Here is a 17,319-nt window from a genome sequence, read left to right on the forward strand (position 1 = left end):
ATAGCAGACTAAGTGATACAGAAGAAGGCATAAGTGATCTGGAATATAGAATAATGGAAGTCACCCAATTGGAACAGCAAAAAGTAACACAAATTAAATATTGAAAGCATTTAAAAGATTTCTGAGGTAATATTAAGTATACCAACATTTGCATTATGGGGATCCCAGAAAGAAAAGAGATAGAGAAGGGGATTGAAAATGTATTTGAAGAAATGATGGCTAAAAATTATCAAACATGAAGAAGTAAATGGATATCCTCTGTACAGGAAGCACAGAGGGTCTCAAACTAGATGAAGCCAAACAGAGCCACACCAAGACATCATACTTCAATTCACAAAAGTTAGAGAATTCTAAATGCAGCAAGAGAAAAAGTCACATACAAGGGAATCCGCATCAAGCTACCAGCTGATTTCTCTGCAGAAACTTCACAGGCCAGAAGGGAGTGGCATGATATATTCATGCTGAAAGGGAAAACCTGCAACCTGGGATACTCTAGCCAGCAAGATTATCATTTAGAACAGAAGGAGAGAGAACTTCTCAGACAGACAGACAAAAACTAAAAGAGTTTATCAACACTAAACCTACACTGAAAGAAATGTGAAGGGTCTTCCCTAAGTGGAAAAGAAGTTAGAATCTATAGGAAAGGGAAAATCCCACTAAGAAAGGCAATTGTGTAGTAAGAACTGAGGATCCACCACTTACCCTAGTAAAAAGATTAAAAACTGAAAAATTATAAAAGCAACTGTAAGTATAATAAACAGTTAAGGGATAAACATGACCATGTAAAATATGACATCAAAAACACAAAATTTCGGGGAGAGCAGTAAAGACATAAATCTTTCAGAATGGGCCTGAACTTAAGTGACTACCTGTTTAAAACAAGTAGATACAGTTTTATGTCCACATCTATGAACCCCATGGCAATCTCAAATCAAAAACCTATAGTAGATACAAAAAAAAACTAAAAAGAAAGGAACCCAAGTGTACTACTAAAAAAAAAAAAAATCATTAAACCACAATGGAAGAAACAAAAAGAAGAAATGAATAGAGAATAACTATAAAGACAACCAGAAAACAAGTAATAAAATGGCAGTAAGTACATTCCTATTAATAACTTCTTTAAATGTCAATGGACTAAATGCTCCAATCAAAAGACAGCATGGGTGATTGGATAAAAAAAAAAGTCCCTTCCATATGCTGCCTTCATGAGACTCACTTCAGAGCTAAAGGTACACACAGACTGAAAGTGAAGGGATGGAAGAAGATATTTCATTCAAATGCAAAGGGCAAGAAAGTGGGGGTGGCAATACTCATATCAGACAAGATAGACTTTAAAACAAAGTCTATAATGAAAGACAAAGATATAAATATACAATGATAATAGGATCAGGCAAGAAGAGGATGTTACAATTGTTAACATTTATGCATGCAATTCAGGAACACCTAAATATATAAAGCAAATAGTAACAGACATGAAGGGAGAAACTGACAAAATGCAATAATAGTAGGGGACTTGTACACCCCACTGATGTCAATGGACAGATCATCCAGAGAGAAAATCAGTAAGGCAACAGCAGTCTTAAATGACACAATAGACCAGTTGAACTTAATGGTACCTATAGGACATTACATCCCAAACAGCAGAATATATACTCTTTTCAAGTGCACATGGAACTTTCTCCAAGATAAGTCACATACTAGGCCTCAAAACAACTTTCAACAAATTTAAGAGGGTAGAAATTATATAAAGCATTTTTTCCAACCACAACATTATGAAACTAGAAATCAATTTTAGAAAGAAAAATGGGAAAATAACAAATGTGGAGACAAAACAACATGCTACTACAAAGCCAATGGATCAGTGAAGAAATCAAAGAGGAAGTCAGAAAATACCTCAAGACTAATGAAAATGGAAACACAACATTCCAAAATCTATGGGTGCAGCAAAAGCAGTTCTAACAGGGAAGTTTATAGCAATACAAGAAAAATTTCAAATGAACAACCTACCCTACCACCTATATTAATTATAAAAGAAGATCAAACAAAGCTCAAAGTGAGCAGAATGAAGGAAATGATAAAGATCAGAGAGAAAATAAATAGAGATTAAAAAAAATAGAAAAGATCAATGAAACCAAGTGTTGGAAGTGAAATTGAATTGTAATTAAAAAAAAAAAAAACCTTCCAGCAAACAAAAGTCCAGAACTGGACGGCTTTATAGGGGAATTCTACCAAACATATAAAGAACTAATACCTATCCTTCTCAAACTATACCAAAAGATTAAAGAGGAAAGAACATTCCCAGCTTCATTCTATGAGGTCACCATTACCCTGATACAAAAACCAGACAAAGACACTACAAAAAATAAAATTTCAGGCCCAAATCTTTGATGAATATATATGCAAAATATATGCAAAAATATTAGCAAACCGAAGCCAACAATATATAAAAAATCCAACAATATATCACAACAATATATATATCATACACCATGATAAAGTTGTATTTATTCCAGTGCAACAAGGATGGTTCAACATTAACAAATCAATCAATGTGATACACCACATTAATAAAAGGAAGGATAAAAATCACATGATCATCTCAGGAGACACAGAAAAGGTATTTGACAAAATTCAGCATCTGTTCATAATAAAAACTCTCATCGAAGGGGGTATGGATGGAATGTATCTCCACATGTATCAACATAAAAAATGTATCAACATAAAATATGCCATCTATGAAAACTCCACAGCTAACATCATACTGAACAGTGAAAATCTGAAAGTCTTTTCTCTAAATTCAGGAATGAGACAAGGATGCCCATTCTATTTAACATAACATTGAAAGTCCTAGCTGCAGGAATCAGACAAGACAAATAAATAAAAGGCATCCAAATTGGAAGAGAAGAAGTGAAACTGTCACTATTTGCATATGACATGATACTTTACATAGAAAACCCTAAAGTTTCCACTGAAAAAAGTATTAGAACTAATAAATGAATTCAGCAAGGTTGCTAGATAAATCTGCTGCTTTTCTATACACTATTAATAAACTATCAGAAAGAAAAAGTAAAAAAAAAAAGAAAACATACACCATGATGTATATGTAGCAAAACAGAAATAGACTCACAGATACAGAGAACAAACCACTGGTTACCAGTGGTGAGAAGGTAGGGGGGTAGAGTAGGTTAGGGGTATGGGATTAAGAGATACAGACTACTATGTATAGATAAGCAATGAGGATATATTATATAGCACAAGGAATTATAGCCATTTTCTTGTAATAACTTTTAATGGAGTATAATCTGTAAAAATACTGAATCAATATGCTTTACTCCTGAAACTAATATAATATTATACATCAAAAATGCTTCAGTTAAAAAAATAAAATGGAAAAATATCATCCTTAGAGATATGGAGAAAAAAGTGATAATAGGCAACCTTTATTAAAAAAAAAAAATCAGGTGCATTTCTATGTACTACCAATTAACAATCCAAAAAGGAAACTAAGCAGTTTCTTTCACAGTAACATCTAGAAGAATGAAATACTTAGGAAGAAATTTAATGATAGAGGCAAAAGACTTATGAACTAAAAGTATAAAAGAAAGAGTAAAACTATATGACCATGTGACTATGATTTGGCCCAAGAGCTATAAAAGGAACTTTGGCAGGGTTCTTGCCAGGATATCTCTGTAAAACGGAGGGGGTAAGAGAGCTTTGGCTCTTCATTTTCTCCTGGCTGCTAGTGTAGAAGGTAGATATAATGGCTGGAGCTGCAGCAGCCACTTTGAATCAAGAGATGACCTTGAGGATAGAAGCCACATGCTGAAGGAATACATAAGCAAATGGAAGGACATCTTATGTTCATTGATCGGAAGAATTAATATTTTTTTAAGATGACAATACTACCCAAAGTGATTTACAGTTGCTATGCATTCCCTTTAAAAATCGTAATCACATTTTTTTCAAATGGAAAACTCCATTCTAAAATTCATATGTAATCATACGGGACCCCAAATATTCAAAGCAATCTTGAAAAAGAAGAACGAAGTTGGAGGTTTCACGTTTCTTTATTTCAAAACTTACTATAAAGCCATGGTAATCAAAATAATGTTATATTTGCATAAGAACAGACACATAGGCCAATGGAATAAAGTAGAGAGCCTAGAAATAAACTCTTGAGTATATGATCAGATGATTTGCTTCAGGGGTGCAAGACTACTCAGTGCATAAAGGAGTGTGTTTTCAATAGATAATGCTGGGAAAGCTGGGTATCCTTATGTAACAGAGTAAAGTTGGATGCCTACCTTATACCATATACAAAAATGAACTTGCAATTGATCAAAGATATAGTACATAAGAGCTAAAAGTATAAAACTCAAATGGACAACCCAAATGTCCATTAAAACATGAATGAGGTATATACATACAATGGAATATTATTCAACCTTAAAAAAGGTTTGGAAATCTGGTACATGCTACACCATGAAAACATTATAGTAGGTGAACTAAGCCAGACACGAAAGAACAAATGTTGTGTGATTGCACTTATATGAAATACCTAGTATCAGTAAGAATAGAAGTTGCCAGGTTACCAAGTCCTGGGGGGAGGGGAGAATGGGGAGTTATTGTTTAATGGGTATAGTGGGGTTTTTTTTAGATGATAAAAAAGTTCTGAATATGGATAGTGGTGATGGTTGTGAATGTAGTTAATACCACTGACCTGTACACTTATAAATAGTAAAAAAAGGTAAATTTCGTGTTATGCATATTTTACTTTAACTAAAAAAATTCTTTGTTTCTTATTGAATTCTATTTTGTTCATTTGGATGCTGTTTGTTTTTGCTCTGTTTAATAGAGCTCAGTTTCATACTGATTTTCTGTCCTGTACATCTTCTCTGTGTTTTCAAAGCTTTGTCTTCTTCCTCTGCCCTTAGGAAGGTTTTACAAGTTGGCCCTCTCCTTCCCACTCTGACTGTGGTCCCCAGACCAGCAGCAGCAACATCATCTGGGAAATTCAGAACTACAGACCTACCCCAGATGTCCTGCTCAGAATCTGCATTTTAACAAGATCCCTCAGTGACTTGTGTCCCCTCCGAGTTTATGAAGTCATTCACATCATTAAATGGCTTTCAGCTGTGTAATTCTGCTGTCTCTGTGTTCAGTACAGATTTCAGTTCAGCACTTACGCTCCGATTCTTTGCATTCTTTTCTCAGTTTTACATCATCTGTCTATGCCTTCATCTCAGGCTTTTCTTTCCTTATGTCTTCCTATCCTTGTTTTAAAGAGAATTCATGCCTTTTGACAACCAGACCAACATCTTCCCAAGTTTTCAACTTTCATTTTGCATGCTTGCATACTTTTCATAGAATATCTCTTTGTTTTATTCATAATGTTTATCCTTAGATGAGCAGATCCATGGAGACTAAGTGATATTCTAATGAGACTTTGGACATGGCGACCTTGGCCCCCTTCTGTCTCACGCTCACATTGGAAGCCTTAGTCCCTAGGATACAAATCTGAAGATTGGGTTAATGCATTCCCTTTGTTATGCCTAATTGCCATTCTTTTACGGTAGGCCCTCCCCTCAGACTGCTGGTTAACCCACTGAGCCATGAAGTCAGATGCAACGTAAGATACTTTGAATAGTCTTGGAATGACACCTTCTACTCTGGCCTGCTTGTTTCCATGCCCTGTGGATATCTGCCTCCAGCTGCAGTGGCTTTTCTTTGAGGTGATAGGTTGTGTGCATTTGACTTTGTCGTCCAGCCACTTTCAACTAGAGAGTGTGTCCTGTAAAGCTATGGTGGCGAGGGGGCCGGAGGGAGAAGGAGGCTGGGGGAGAGGGAAGGGGAGGGCGGGGGAAAGGAGAGGAGAGAGAGAGAGTTAGGGAGGGAGAAGAGCTGGCAGGCTGCATTAGCAGGCAGGGCCAGGTCTGTCACCCTGCCTGGCTCACGCTGTTTCTCACCCTTTCCGATGGAACTTACCGTGGTGATGAAGATGTTCTAAAATCTGTACCATCCAGTACAATAGCCACTAGCCATAGGTGACTATTGAGCACTTGGAATTTGGCTAGTGCCTTAGAGGAACTAAATTTTTAATTTTATTTAATTTTAATTAATTTAGAATTTAATTATAAATAGGCACATGTGGCTAGTGGCTACCTTTCTAGATATAAACCCCACACACACCTCCCAAGTACCATCATTAGATCCAGATGGTTGGGGAGATTCAAAATCTCAAAGTACTTTTTTGATTCTTTCAAAATATTTCCTTCCTTCCTCTTAGAGAGTTGAACCTAAGTATTTTCCTTGAGACTCCCTCAGTCATCCACCCTGACATTTCTGTTCCTGTCAGGTGCTTGAGGATCTGACACATGCTTTCTTTTGGTTTTGGTTTTTAGCATTATTGCTGGTTTTGGCCTTTGAATTGCTTTATCACCATATTGTTTGAAAATCAGGACGTGGCCCATCTCATTTGCCTAATGTGACTACTCATTTCACCAAGATTTATGTTCCTACAATGCTAGTGGATTTATGCTGAAATCCAGAAGTAAATGCTCCCGTTGTAGGAAAATACTATCTGCTAAGGGCTTTGCTATCTTATGGTACCCCTGAGAAGTATCAGGTTGTGATGTCCATTTATTTATAAGATAATTTATGCTTTTCTATGTGTGTAGTTACTTGCGTTGGTTGTTGTATCTGTTATCTATGCCCACAGCATTGCTGCGTAACAAACAGCTGGAAAGCCTCAATGTCAAATGATAATGAGTGCTCATTGCTTGTGAATCTGGGTGATTAATCAGCACCTCTGCAGATTCTGGCTGGTTCACCCACAGGCCCAGGGATGGGTGGTCTCTGCCCCTTATGTCCGTACTCCTCCTAGAACCAGCAGACTTATATGAGCGTGGTTTTCTCACAGCAAAGGCAGAAGTACAAGGGGACCAGAAACACAGAATGTCTCTTGGAGGCTAATCTTGGGACTGTTAGTACACACATTCTATCGGACAAAGCAAGGCACAAAGTTGGCCCATGTTCAGAAGCGGGCAGACAGCTCCTCTTTAGTGAGAAGAGCTGCAAATGACATGGCAAAGAGAGTGGATACTGGGGAAGATGAAGGAATGGGGCTGCCAACACAATCAACTTTCTATAGCAATTTTCCCAGCAACATCCTCAACGAATCTGCACAGCAGAGGCCTTTGGACATTTCTGTGCGTGTATCTTCTTATATTTATTGTAAAATAAAACAAAAATTGGGGCAACTTCAATGTTCGTTTATGTCCTGTGCCCTCTCCACATTGAATAATAAGCACTTGCTTTAGAAGGATGCTTGGTCAGTCTGAATTATTTGATTAGGTCCTTAATCCTAGCATCTGAATTTCTATTCTTGGAAAAATGATAGATGCCTCCACTGCCTGGTGCACCTGGGGTGAAGCCAGGAATGGAGATGAGTAACTTACCTGAGAGCAGTTGCAGAGGGCTAAGTGATTACCTGTAAGGCAGTACCCCAGGTGTACTGCTGTTCTGGGGCCATGGGTAACAACCATTGCCCAGGGTTCTCGGACATTTGGACATCCCCAGTACAAGCCAGAAGTCACACAGGACGTGCTGCTAACTTGCTCCCGGTCCTGCTAGTTTGACAAGATTGTGATCAAAGGGCCAGAACTCTGCCTATGGCTGCATTTTGCTGCAGTCCTCACAGCCATGGAAACTAAAGCTTATGGGCATTAACATCAGCCTGCTAAGGACTCATTCTGCAGCCGAAGGATTCAGAGACCACCAGGATGTCAGCACATAGAGCGTCATCCAAGCACCTTTTTTTTTTCATACATAATGGAATGTTTTATTTTTATTTATTTATTTATTTTTAACATCTTTATTGGAATATAATCATCCAAGCATATTGACCAGGGAGGCTCTCAGAGGGTCAGTAAACATTCAAAGTCAGATCTCCTGCTGGGAGTGCTTGCAGGAGGGTGGGTATCCCCTCTGGCTCTTCGATTTGGGGGATTGAAACCAAGAAGGGCCAAGCCACCTCTTTTCCTTTCCACATTTTGCTTGAGTTCCACGCTGTCTGTTAGTCCAGGACACCTGCCATGTGCATGTGGCTGCGGTTCTAGGCACTTATGACTGCAGGGGACCAAGCCCTGCTCCAGGCTCCCCAGAGGACAAGCAAGGGCCTGCAAGTCAACAAATGGAAGGACATTCCAAGGGTAGATGGTCCTAAGTATAATGACGATACTAAAATGGGTGATGAAAGGAGAGATAGCAGGGCTGAGATACTTTAGTTCTACAAGGCCTCTGAGAAAGCTAGTCAGGGACATTTTAACCTCTGTTCTCTCTGGTATTTACTATGAATCTAAAATATTCGTATAAGTGGGGAAGAGAGTGTGTGCATTGCCTTGTGATTCACTGTAAGCGTGGGTCCCAGGCTCAGCTCAGAGTCCCCCTTTCCCAGCAAAGACAGAGAGAGAGCAGTGTCGTACCTCGGCTGACAAGCAGGCGTACTACCACCACCTAGTAGCTGTGTTCCTGAGCAGCCAAAAGCGATATTTCCACCACAGCCTCTCCAGGCGGTCTGTGGAGAAATCTGTGTTTGTGGGATGACACAAAGAGTTTGTGTCTGCCCTTAATATTCTTTTTAATTGGTGGAAATTTTAAAATGGAAGTGCTGATACCAAAGTAGATCTCATAAGCTTGATATAATTGAGACAAAGTTAGAACCCTTTGACCTGCTAAAAGCTGTTCTTCCCAGGAGTAGTTTCTAGATGGTGTCCAAAGATGGCAGGTGTCTCATAATAGGATTTTAAACTTGTTGGGATGTTGCTGCCCTTATAAACTTCACATTTATTCCTCGAATTTTCATACTTTTGACTCTTAAACATATCTTTAGGGATATATCACTTATAATAGCAGGACTACCTACTAAACTCTACCCTATTCCACAATGGGCAAAATATCACTGCTGTTGCAGCAAGTGTAGCCTTAAAATATTTATTTTCTCCCCTTACGTAGTATATTTCCAATTTGTCATACATATGAGACATATACATGTATATGATCTCTCTGTGTGTGTGTATATATATATATATATATATATATATATACACACACACACATGTATATAACATATTCCTCTACTGAATTCGCTCTTCTTTGAAAACGAGAATCTCATTCCCCGAGTAAGCTTTTAAAAGTTGAATATATTTTGTAGTTTAAGGCAGAAGAGGTGTCAAGGAGGTAGATGAGTGAGTGCAGGATTCAGGCTGCCTGGATCTGAATGCCACATGTGCCTTCCAGTAGCATTGTAAATGTTGCCGACCTCCTTACTCTTTCTGATCCTTGGTTTGCTCATCTGCAAAATGGGAAGAATAACAATACCTCTACAATGTGGTTGTTGTGAGATTAAGTGCATGAGTGTTCAATTGCTGAGCACGGCGCTGGGCCCAAAGCCAACTCACAACCAGCCTTACATAAAGTTCAGATGTGACTGCATGCTACGACTAAAAACAATGGATCTACTGGAGAGAATTCCTCACGCAATATTTCTTATTGACTTCACCACTATTTCTTAGAAATAGTGGAATTCTCAGCTTTCAGATGGAAGTGGAGCTAGAAGTTGGTTAAAGTCTTTTCTCAGGACAAATAAAATTGATTAGAAAAAAATACAAAAGGTGTGTGTGTGAGCGCATGCGTGTTGGGGATTATGCAACTAGAGCTCGAATGTCACTGGGGCTTCCCTGCCCTTGGTCCATCTCCATTAACTAGGCTTGAATTCTCATTCTGCAGACTATGAAATACCCTCCTATGGTTTCTACAAAGTCCCAGGGGTGCAAAATTTGGTCATTTCATTCAGAAGGTCCAGTCCCCAAACCTGTCATGAGTTTAGCCAATGTGGATGATGGCCTTGTGGCTTGGGGAGGGGTTTTGGCCTGCTGTCCCCTTCTTGATCTCTTTATTCTCCCCTTTCTTTTTTTCTTGCCTTTCTGTCCCAGTGGCAAAAAGACCTCTTTCCTTCCACTGTGTCATGAGTAGGCTCTTATGACTTACTTTCCACCATAAGAGGGTTTTCTGTGTATTTCTTCCATAGGAAGAAGAGTAGCACATAGATGTCTATACCTTATTCCTCAAGTCAATAGGAATAGGGCTCCATATGATAGCCAGTATGATACCAGAATGAGAAGACAGGACAACAGCTGTACTAAAGGTACTCACCAATTCTATTAGCTTCATGCTTCCCACTTCCAATGATTCCTATGAAACACTCTACATAATATCACAATACATGTGAGTCTCCAAACAATTTGGATGTGTGTGTGTGCACTTGTGTGCATGTATATTAATGACGGTGATTGGGAATAAATAAGGAAAAACAAACAAAACATGGTAATCTCAGTTACTGAGTCTTCAAGTGAATAGGTACTAAAACATGTAGGAAAATTTAAAAATTTGAACATTTCCAGTAGAGATCTTTTTCTCTTATTTACAAAAATTTGTAATTTTAGCAGAACTTTCTTCTAATTTTGCCTTGTAGGCATCTTGTATGGATGTTGGGTTGACAACCTGCCATAAAACATGCCAGAATTTCAAAGTGTGAGGCTGGTTCTTCAGTTGGCTAGGAAGTCAGATGATGTAGAAATATATACCAAAGAGCTATGTGTTGACTTCGGATAGAATGTAATCCACTCTTTGGAATGATAATTGGAAGTGTTATGACATTTGGAAAGGACACAGTTTCATCATTGGTGTGGATCTTATAGCATATGTCTGCACGGCACTTGCATGCTATTTGCAAAGAAAAAATTAGCGTTGTCCCATGATTGGCAAATTGGTTGACGTTTTCCCTCACTGTTCTTCTCAGTCATTGAAAAGTAGAACTTTCCTCTACCTGCTGCTTAACCCAATGCTAATAGAAGGACATGCTTTACTCCTATTCCTTTAGCACCGGCACTTAGGTTCAGTGAGACAAGCCCAACATAATTAGCACATGACTGGTGTCTGATGGGTGTTTTGGAGCAGAACTTGCTCATGTTGCCTGAGTGGTAGGAGGTTTGTTGTGAATGTTCACATGGAAGGCTGTCTATAGAAAGCTCAATACTGGGCTTTGAGAAGGGTGGAGTCTAGAATGTGGCTGGGATTTCAAGGTAAATCTAGGGATCTCAGGAGAAGACATTCTCACTTTTTCCTTCTTAAGATTCACCATTTAATGAGCACAGCCCGGGCCGCCATTTACACATCTTCCATATCAGCTCTGAGATGCTGCTCCCTGAGATGTGTCGTACATGTCCTGCAAGGCTGTGTGCTATGGCCCAGGCTTAGCTCTGCTGTCTCCTGAACCATCAACTCTCTGCATTGTCTTCACCTCTGTTATGCTTTCTCATGCCTGACTCTCCAGTTTGAAAATAGCATCACAAGCCTCTAATTCATGAACTTGCAAGTTTAGCTCCATTCTCATCTTTAATTCATTCTCATGGAAGAGAATCCCTTTAGCTCCATTCTGCCTTTTAACTCAGGCCACATCCTATATTCTTGTTCAACTAATGGTTGGCTGTGCTTGATTCAGGGACCCAGCCCAATCTGGTTAGCTGGGACTGTGGTGCAGAAGGGGTAGGATTTCGAGAAAGAGAATAAAACATGGTAGCCTAATCGTTGCATTTTCAACAGAGGCTTTGGGTAGGTTGGTTTCCCTAAAATGAGGCTTTCGGCAGAGTAGGAAATGAACTTGACGTTTCTCAAAGTGTTTTATCTCCATGTACAGTGGGTTTAACCATTGCACGGCAGAGGCTTAACCGTCCTTAGGCCACGATATAAATTCTTTCCATGGCTGCAGCTGACCTCAAGGGAAGCTAACCCAAGTTTTCATTCATAATCAATAACATACAAGCCAAATATTCTCTTTGAAAAGGTAGATGATCCTGTGGTGAAAAGCCCTGGAGCATTAGCCCAAGAGGCAACTATAATAAGACAGAATCAAATAGAAGCTTGGCTCACATTTCAAGAGTGCAGCCTGTGGATTGGGAGCTACTTGAACACTTCACACTGAAAGTCAACGAATTAAATTGTAATCTAATCAATGTTGTTACCATAGGTAAGTTTTCTCTGTGCTACAAAAGTTAGAGCGTCACTAGACAATGAGGCAGAATAAAAATTGAAGACAAGAGCTTCCTAAGAAGCCCCTTTCTCTTCCCTTGATTATCCAAAGTCAACAAGTTTGCATGAATAATTTTGTAATTATATATGTACTGCTTTTTTGGATAAAGCTGGCCTACAGTATAATGAAAACTTGTCCATTTAGTATATATCATGAAATATGTTTAATCAGGTGTGCTTTGGGGAAGGGGTCCTACCTGAGGGTTACTCAGTGTTTATCTAGAAGCAGTTTTTCTGCTGTATTTCTCATCCCATCTTTAATATCTGCCCTCACTCTGTGTGTTTCAGAATCACCACGACCGCAGCATGCATGATGGACCTGAGAAGATACCCTTTGGATGAGCAGAACTGCACCCTGGAGATTGAAAGCTGTGTGTATCTGTATTTCTTTTTCATCCACTTTGTGTTTTAGGCCTTTTTATCATTATTTGGCATGGCATATATAATTTTCTTGACATAGTTTTTAACTATCCTAAAGATTAGAGGTTTAATCCTCCACTCTGCAAATATCACTTTCATGACAGAGAGAGGGCAAGAGAAAGAGAGAGACAGAGACAGAGGCTCAGTATAAAAGAATCCTCCACTCTGATCTAAGAGAGTCTGTTTGCTATGCTGAAATAAAAGAAGACAGATGCTCTTCATCTCGACCCCTTCAGTGAGAAGAGAGCAGACGCCGAGAGGCGGTCCCTCTCAATGTGCTTCATCAGGCACAAGTGGCTGTACTCCTGGGACCCTCTGCAGTTGGAGTAAACCTCATTTCCCATTAGGAGCTCAGCTTTACAAGCCAACTATTTCTACATCTTGGCAATTTTCTTCAATTTGAAGAGTATTCAGATGCCTTATTGATAGTTCAGTGTTGAGTGATACTTCTCTGTGAGGGACGAGAGCTGCAGCCACGTAGTCTAAGAAGAAAATTTCCTGCTCCCTGACCTGCAACCCTGGCATATCCGGTTATGGCTGCTGCTGTTGTGTCTTCCCCTGACCCACCATAGACTGGTTTATCATTAGCCTCAGTTGGATTTCGGGTTGTCGGTATTTGTATTGAATTTTGGGGGGATGGCAAATGACTTACTTTGCAGCACATTCGATGCATGTATAGTGAGAAGTGAATGCCTTGGTGAATGAACACACTGGGAAGCTGTACTGGTGGCAGGCCAGTGTTTAGACCCCTCACTGTGCCCCTCACTTTCACACGGCATCATGGCCCTGCTTTCTGAGAGCTGTGCTTTCAGAAGATGAGGGACGTGAGATCATGTGGCATGATGCATAGTATATTTAGTATGAAGGCTCAGGGGAAAGATGATGGTTTCCCAATAGTTGAAGGGCTACTTTAGGAAGTTAAGTAGATTCTGTGTGGCCAGAGGACACAACTCCAATGAGTTGATGAGAGTTTCAGCAAGGCAAATTTGGGATCTAAGTGAGGAAGCAGCTCCTATTCCAACTGTGAGCCGTAGTGAGTGGCGTTGAAGAGTGTAGATTCTGTTTCCTTGATGTTTAACTAAGGTGGAAGATGGGCAGGAAGGTCCGTTGTCAAAGAGATTTCCTCAGAGTGTGTGAGGTCCCTCCCCCTCAGAGAATTCATGATTAAAGCAGTTGAACAGAAGAGGGATTCTCCCAGTTTTCTGGTGACCTGACTACACACGTGTGCAAAAGTTTTTATTAAAGTCAAGATGCAAATGTATGGAAGAGTTAGCCAATTGAAGATCTGGTTGTCCCGCTGGGGGGCATGTAAGCACTGGGCACAGCATGCTGATCTGAGCCACAGCCAGAAGGCCAGAGGGGCTGGACTGGGTGGGCAAGGGAGTGGGCGTGGATGTACTTAACAACGCACACAGGGACCAGTCCTGTGGGTTCTTGGGGTCCTATTAAGGACTTTGGACTTGTTTTGCTAATTGCATTGGGAAACATTTGAGTGCTTTAAGCAGAAGAGTGACTTGGTAAGATGTGTGTTTTATTAGCGATCGCTCTGGCCGCCAGGTGAGAATGCAGTGTAAGGCAGTCGGAGGGAAGGGCAGAGACAAAAGGTGTGCCCACCGTGATCCTGGAGGCAGGCCAGCAGACAGGACCAGGGAACCAGCAGGGGCTGTGGGGGGCAGTCATCCCCACAGCTTTGGTCTATTTGTTTGTCTAACGTCAGATATTTAGTATCTGCCTCTTGTTGTGTTATATGTTCAAATCAAAAAGTCTGTTATATTCATAGGCTACTTTTCTACAGGTGTGAGTTTTAATTTTCCTTACCGCTAAAGTTGACCTAATTCTTTAGAAGACTCCTGGGTGCTACAAATAACATCAGACACTATTGTCCTATTTAGTCATTCTCGGGAAGCATTGATTAATTACCGAGCGAGCATGAGACCATGCCAAGAGTTGGCTTTGGAGCTATAATCTGGCAAATGACCACTCCTCTTTCTGCTGAGACCACTGCTCAAATCTCTAAGGGCCAAGAGGGTCCCTACAAAAGGTGTTTCTAAGGACGGCCAAGCTCATGGCCAGGAACACCTCATGACACCATCCAAAAATGCCTGACTTTATCAAACATTGATTGGTCAAATTCACCCTCAGTGTTTTAACTTTTTAATAGTTTTTGAGAGAGCTGCCTTTCTAGAATTCTTCATACTCAAGTTCTTACTTTTTCTTCCAACTATCTTATTCAGTGCTATGAATATGTTTTTAATTCATTTATGTGCAGTCGAGGCCAGCCCTACAATTAGTCTTTGCAGACAGAACTTTGGTCAGAGCACTCTGCCTCCACAGTTTCTCAGCCTGGTTCAAATCGGACAGCAGAGGTAACGTGAGAATATTCGAAAGTTAGTTCTTTGATGATGCTTCTTTTCACAGACAAGCACATCAAACAAATTTACTTCAAACATGGGCAAGCTGTTACTTCCATTTATTAGTGACACTTTAGACAAAATAATGCTTCATTTCTGCCATGTCCTTGCTTCTCTCTCCTGGCAGATGGCTACACCACAGATGACATTGAATTTTACTGGCGTGGTGGTGATAAGGCTGTTACTGGAGTGGAGAGAATTGAGCTCCCACAGTTCTCCATCGTGGAGCATCGTCTGGTCTCCAGGAATGTTGTCTTTGCCACAGGTGAGTCCTGCATCCCCTCATACTCCCTGGAAAGACACTGGCTGCCTGGCCATGATGCTATCATTGTGAAATACCCTGCTGCTGATTCACAGTGCTGAGTCAACCAAAAAAGGACTGTCATCAATATTTCATCATTTTCTCTACCCTTTTCTCTGTATCTAGAGGGGATGGATAAGCTTTGATGGGTAGGAAGGAGCACCTGACCAGGAGATGCTCTCTGTACTGGTTATTGAAAAGTTAAAAGACTGAGGGTGAATTTAACCAGCCCTTGTTTGATAACATAAGCAGCTTTCATTCTGGGCAGACAAGAGGCCACTGATGGCCTTGGAGGCAGGAAGGAAGGAGAGGGAGGAAGACCTGAGGAGGCAAGTGCTGTGCTGTCAAAAGTAAGAGACCTTCTCCCCACTTCTGGGCTGGCAGTCAGCCCTGGTCCAGGAACCTGGACACCTGCAGTTAGTGATGCCTCTTCAGACATGGTCATCTGCTCCTAATATCATCTGGGAGGCTGCCCTGGCCTGGGTTTCATTGTCAACTTTGTTTCAACTGTCCAAAGACAGAGTAGTTATCTTCTACTCTCCTGTCTGAACTTGCTGAGGTTTTATTAAGTTCCAACCATGTCTCTCACAATGGGAAGTGCTTTCTCGGTGTTCTTACTGAATGCTGTGCTGTAGCTGAGAGAATAAACAAAAGCGCTCCGTAAAGTGTAGGGTATTCTAAAGACCACAAACTCTGGGTGGAGAATTCTCAAGAAGGCAGAGCTGGGATCTCCCATCTTGGCTTTCTCCTGACAAGGTAGCTTAAACCACACCAAGTGGATGGTGGTTAGCCCTGGTCCTGTGCCAGCATTCATGAAGCCTGCGGCCTTCACTCTCTGCCTGTAGCCTCTAGCTTGAATGCCTGTGACCCATGGCCACCTTGAATCTCTTCACCTGGCCACCTTCTACTCATTCTTCAGCTTAATCGAAACGCTTTTCCTCTGTGAAGGTTTGGCCCCTGCTCTGCCCACACACTGCCTCCCCAGGTTGGCTTAGGTGACAGCTCTGCATTCCTTCAGTGCTGCACTGACCACCAGTGCCTGTGACTTCAAGGAGACCCCTCCCATAAGAGAGGCCTGTCCTGGGCACGGCTGACCCCACTCCCCGTCCCCTCCTTGTGGGATGCCTGCCATGCTGCGGACATGCAGCCAGTCCGCACTGGGCCCGTTTCTCTCCTCTCTACCTCAGCCTCAAGAACAAAGGGACGTGCAAGTAGAGACAGAAGCCTGAATGTTTAAGGTCCATCTTCATGGCGGTGCCACCTTCTCCTGTGTTGCAAGACGTCCTGCAAATGTGCTTGCAGTCCCTGTAGAGTACGCACGGAGGTGCTCACCTTGGGTGGGTGGTGAGGCCAAAAGGCACATGGGCTTATCATTAAGGAATAGTTTCCACAACCAAGAAAATTGCCCTGTGATGTGTTGCAGAAAATGATTTATTGCTTTTAAAACTGGATTTCAAACTGTTCCATGCTCCAAATGATGTGAGCAGAGGTCTGCTCAGAACGCAGGGATAGTCTTGTCTTGGTGTAGGAGTCCTGCCCATGCCTGCCTTTGTCTAGAAGATTGCAGATAGGGCTGTTAGGGCACTGCCAGGAGGCCCTTTTATTGCATTTTCATGCACCCTCTTGAAAGCCTGATGAGGCGTCTGTGGAGGGTGTGGTGCTTCCATGGGAAACTGCAACCACATAGAATGGCCTTCCTGAATCCTCTTGCTCAAAAGCACTGGAGCCACTTTTTTCTAGGTGCAGTCTCTGTCTTTCTTTTAACTATGTGTATGGCAGAACATATCCTAAACACATCTGGAGAAGATACACAAGATCATGCCCTCAGAATGCAGTGTTGAGTCCTCTTTTCTGTGCTCACCAAGTTTCTGCATTCGCAGGGTGTCACCAGGAGCTCCGTATCAGTCAGTTATAAACCTCCCATCCTTCAAAGACCGTGCTTTAAAATTATTCTAATTTGCTTACTTATGTAAAAAGGTCATAAGCCACATTGTTACAAAACTATTTCAAAATTAAATATACTAATTTATTTTCCTTTAC

General features: G+C 41.0%; 1 protein-coding gene across 1 annotated transcript in view; it reads left to right on the top strand.

The window, feature by feature from the left end:
• GABRB3 (gamma-aminobutyric acid type A receptor subunit beta3) overlaps window positions 1-17,319 on the top strand; it is a 77,395-nt gene that overhangs the window by 29,170 nt on the left and 30,906 nt on the right. The window contains exons 2-3 of the mRNA XM_022598833.3: window positions 12,436-12,518; window positions 15,106-15,243. Coding sequence (XP_022454541.2) covers window positions 12,436-12,518; window positions 15,106-15,243 — 221 coding nt within the window. The remainder of the gene's footprint in view (window positions 1-12,435; window positions 12,519-15,105; window positions 15,244-17,319) is intronic.

Source organism: Delphinapterus leucas, chromosome 2, assembly GCF_059928025.1.
Source record: "Delphinapterus leucas isolate spDelLeu-1000000601 "Yukka" chromosome 2, BTC_Dleu_Yukka2, whole genome shotgun sequence".
Taxonomy (NCBI): Eukaryota; Metazoa; Chordata; class Mammalia; order Artiodactyla; family Monodontidae; genus Delphinapterus; species Delphinapterus leucas.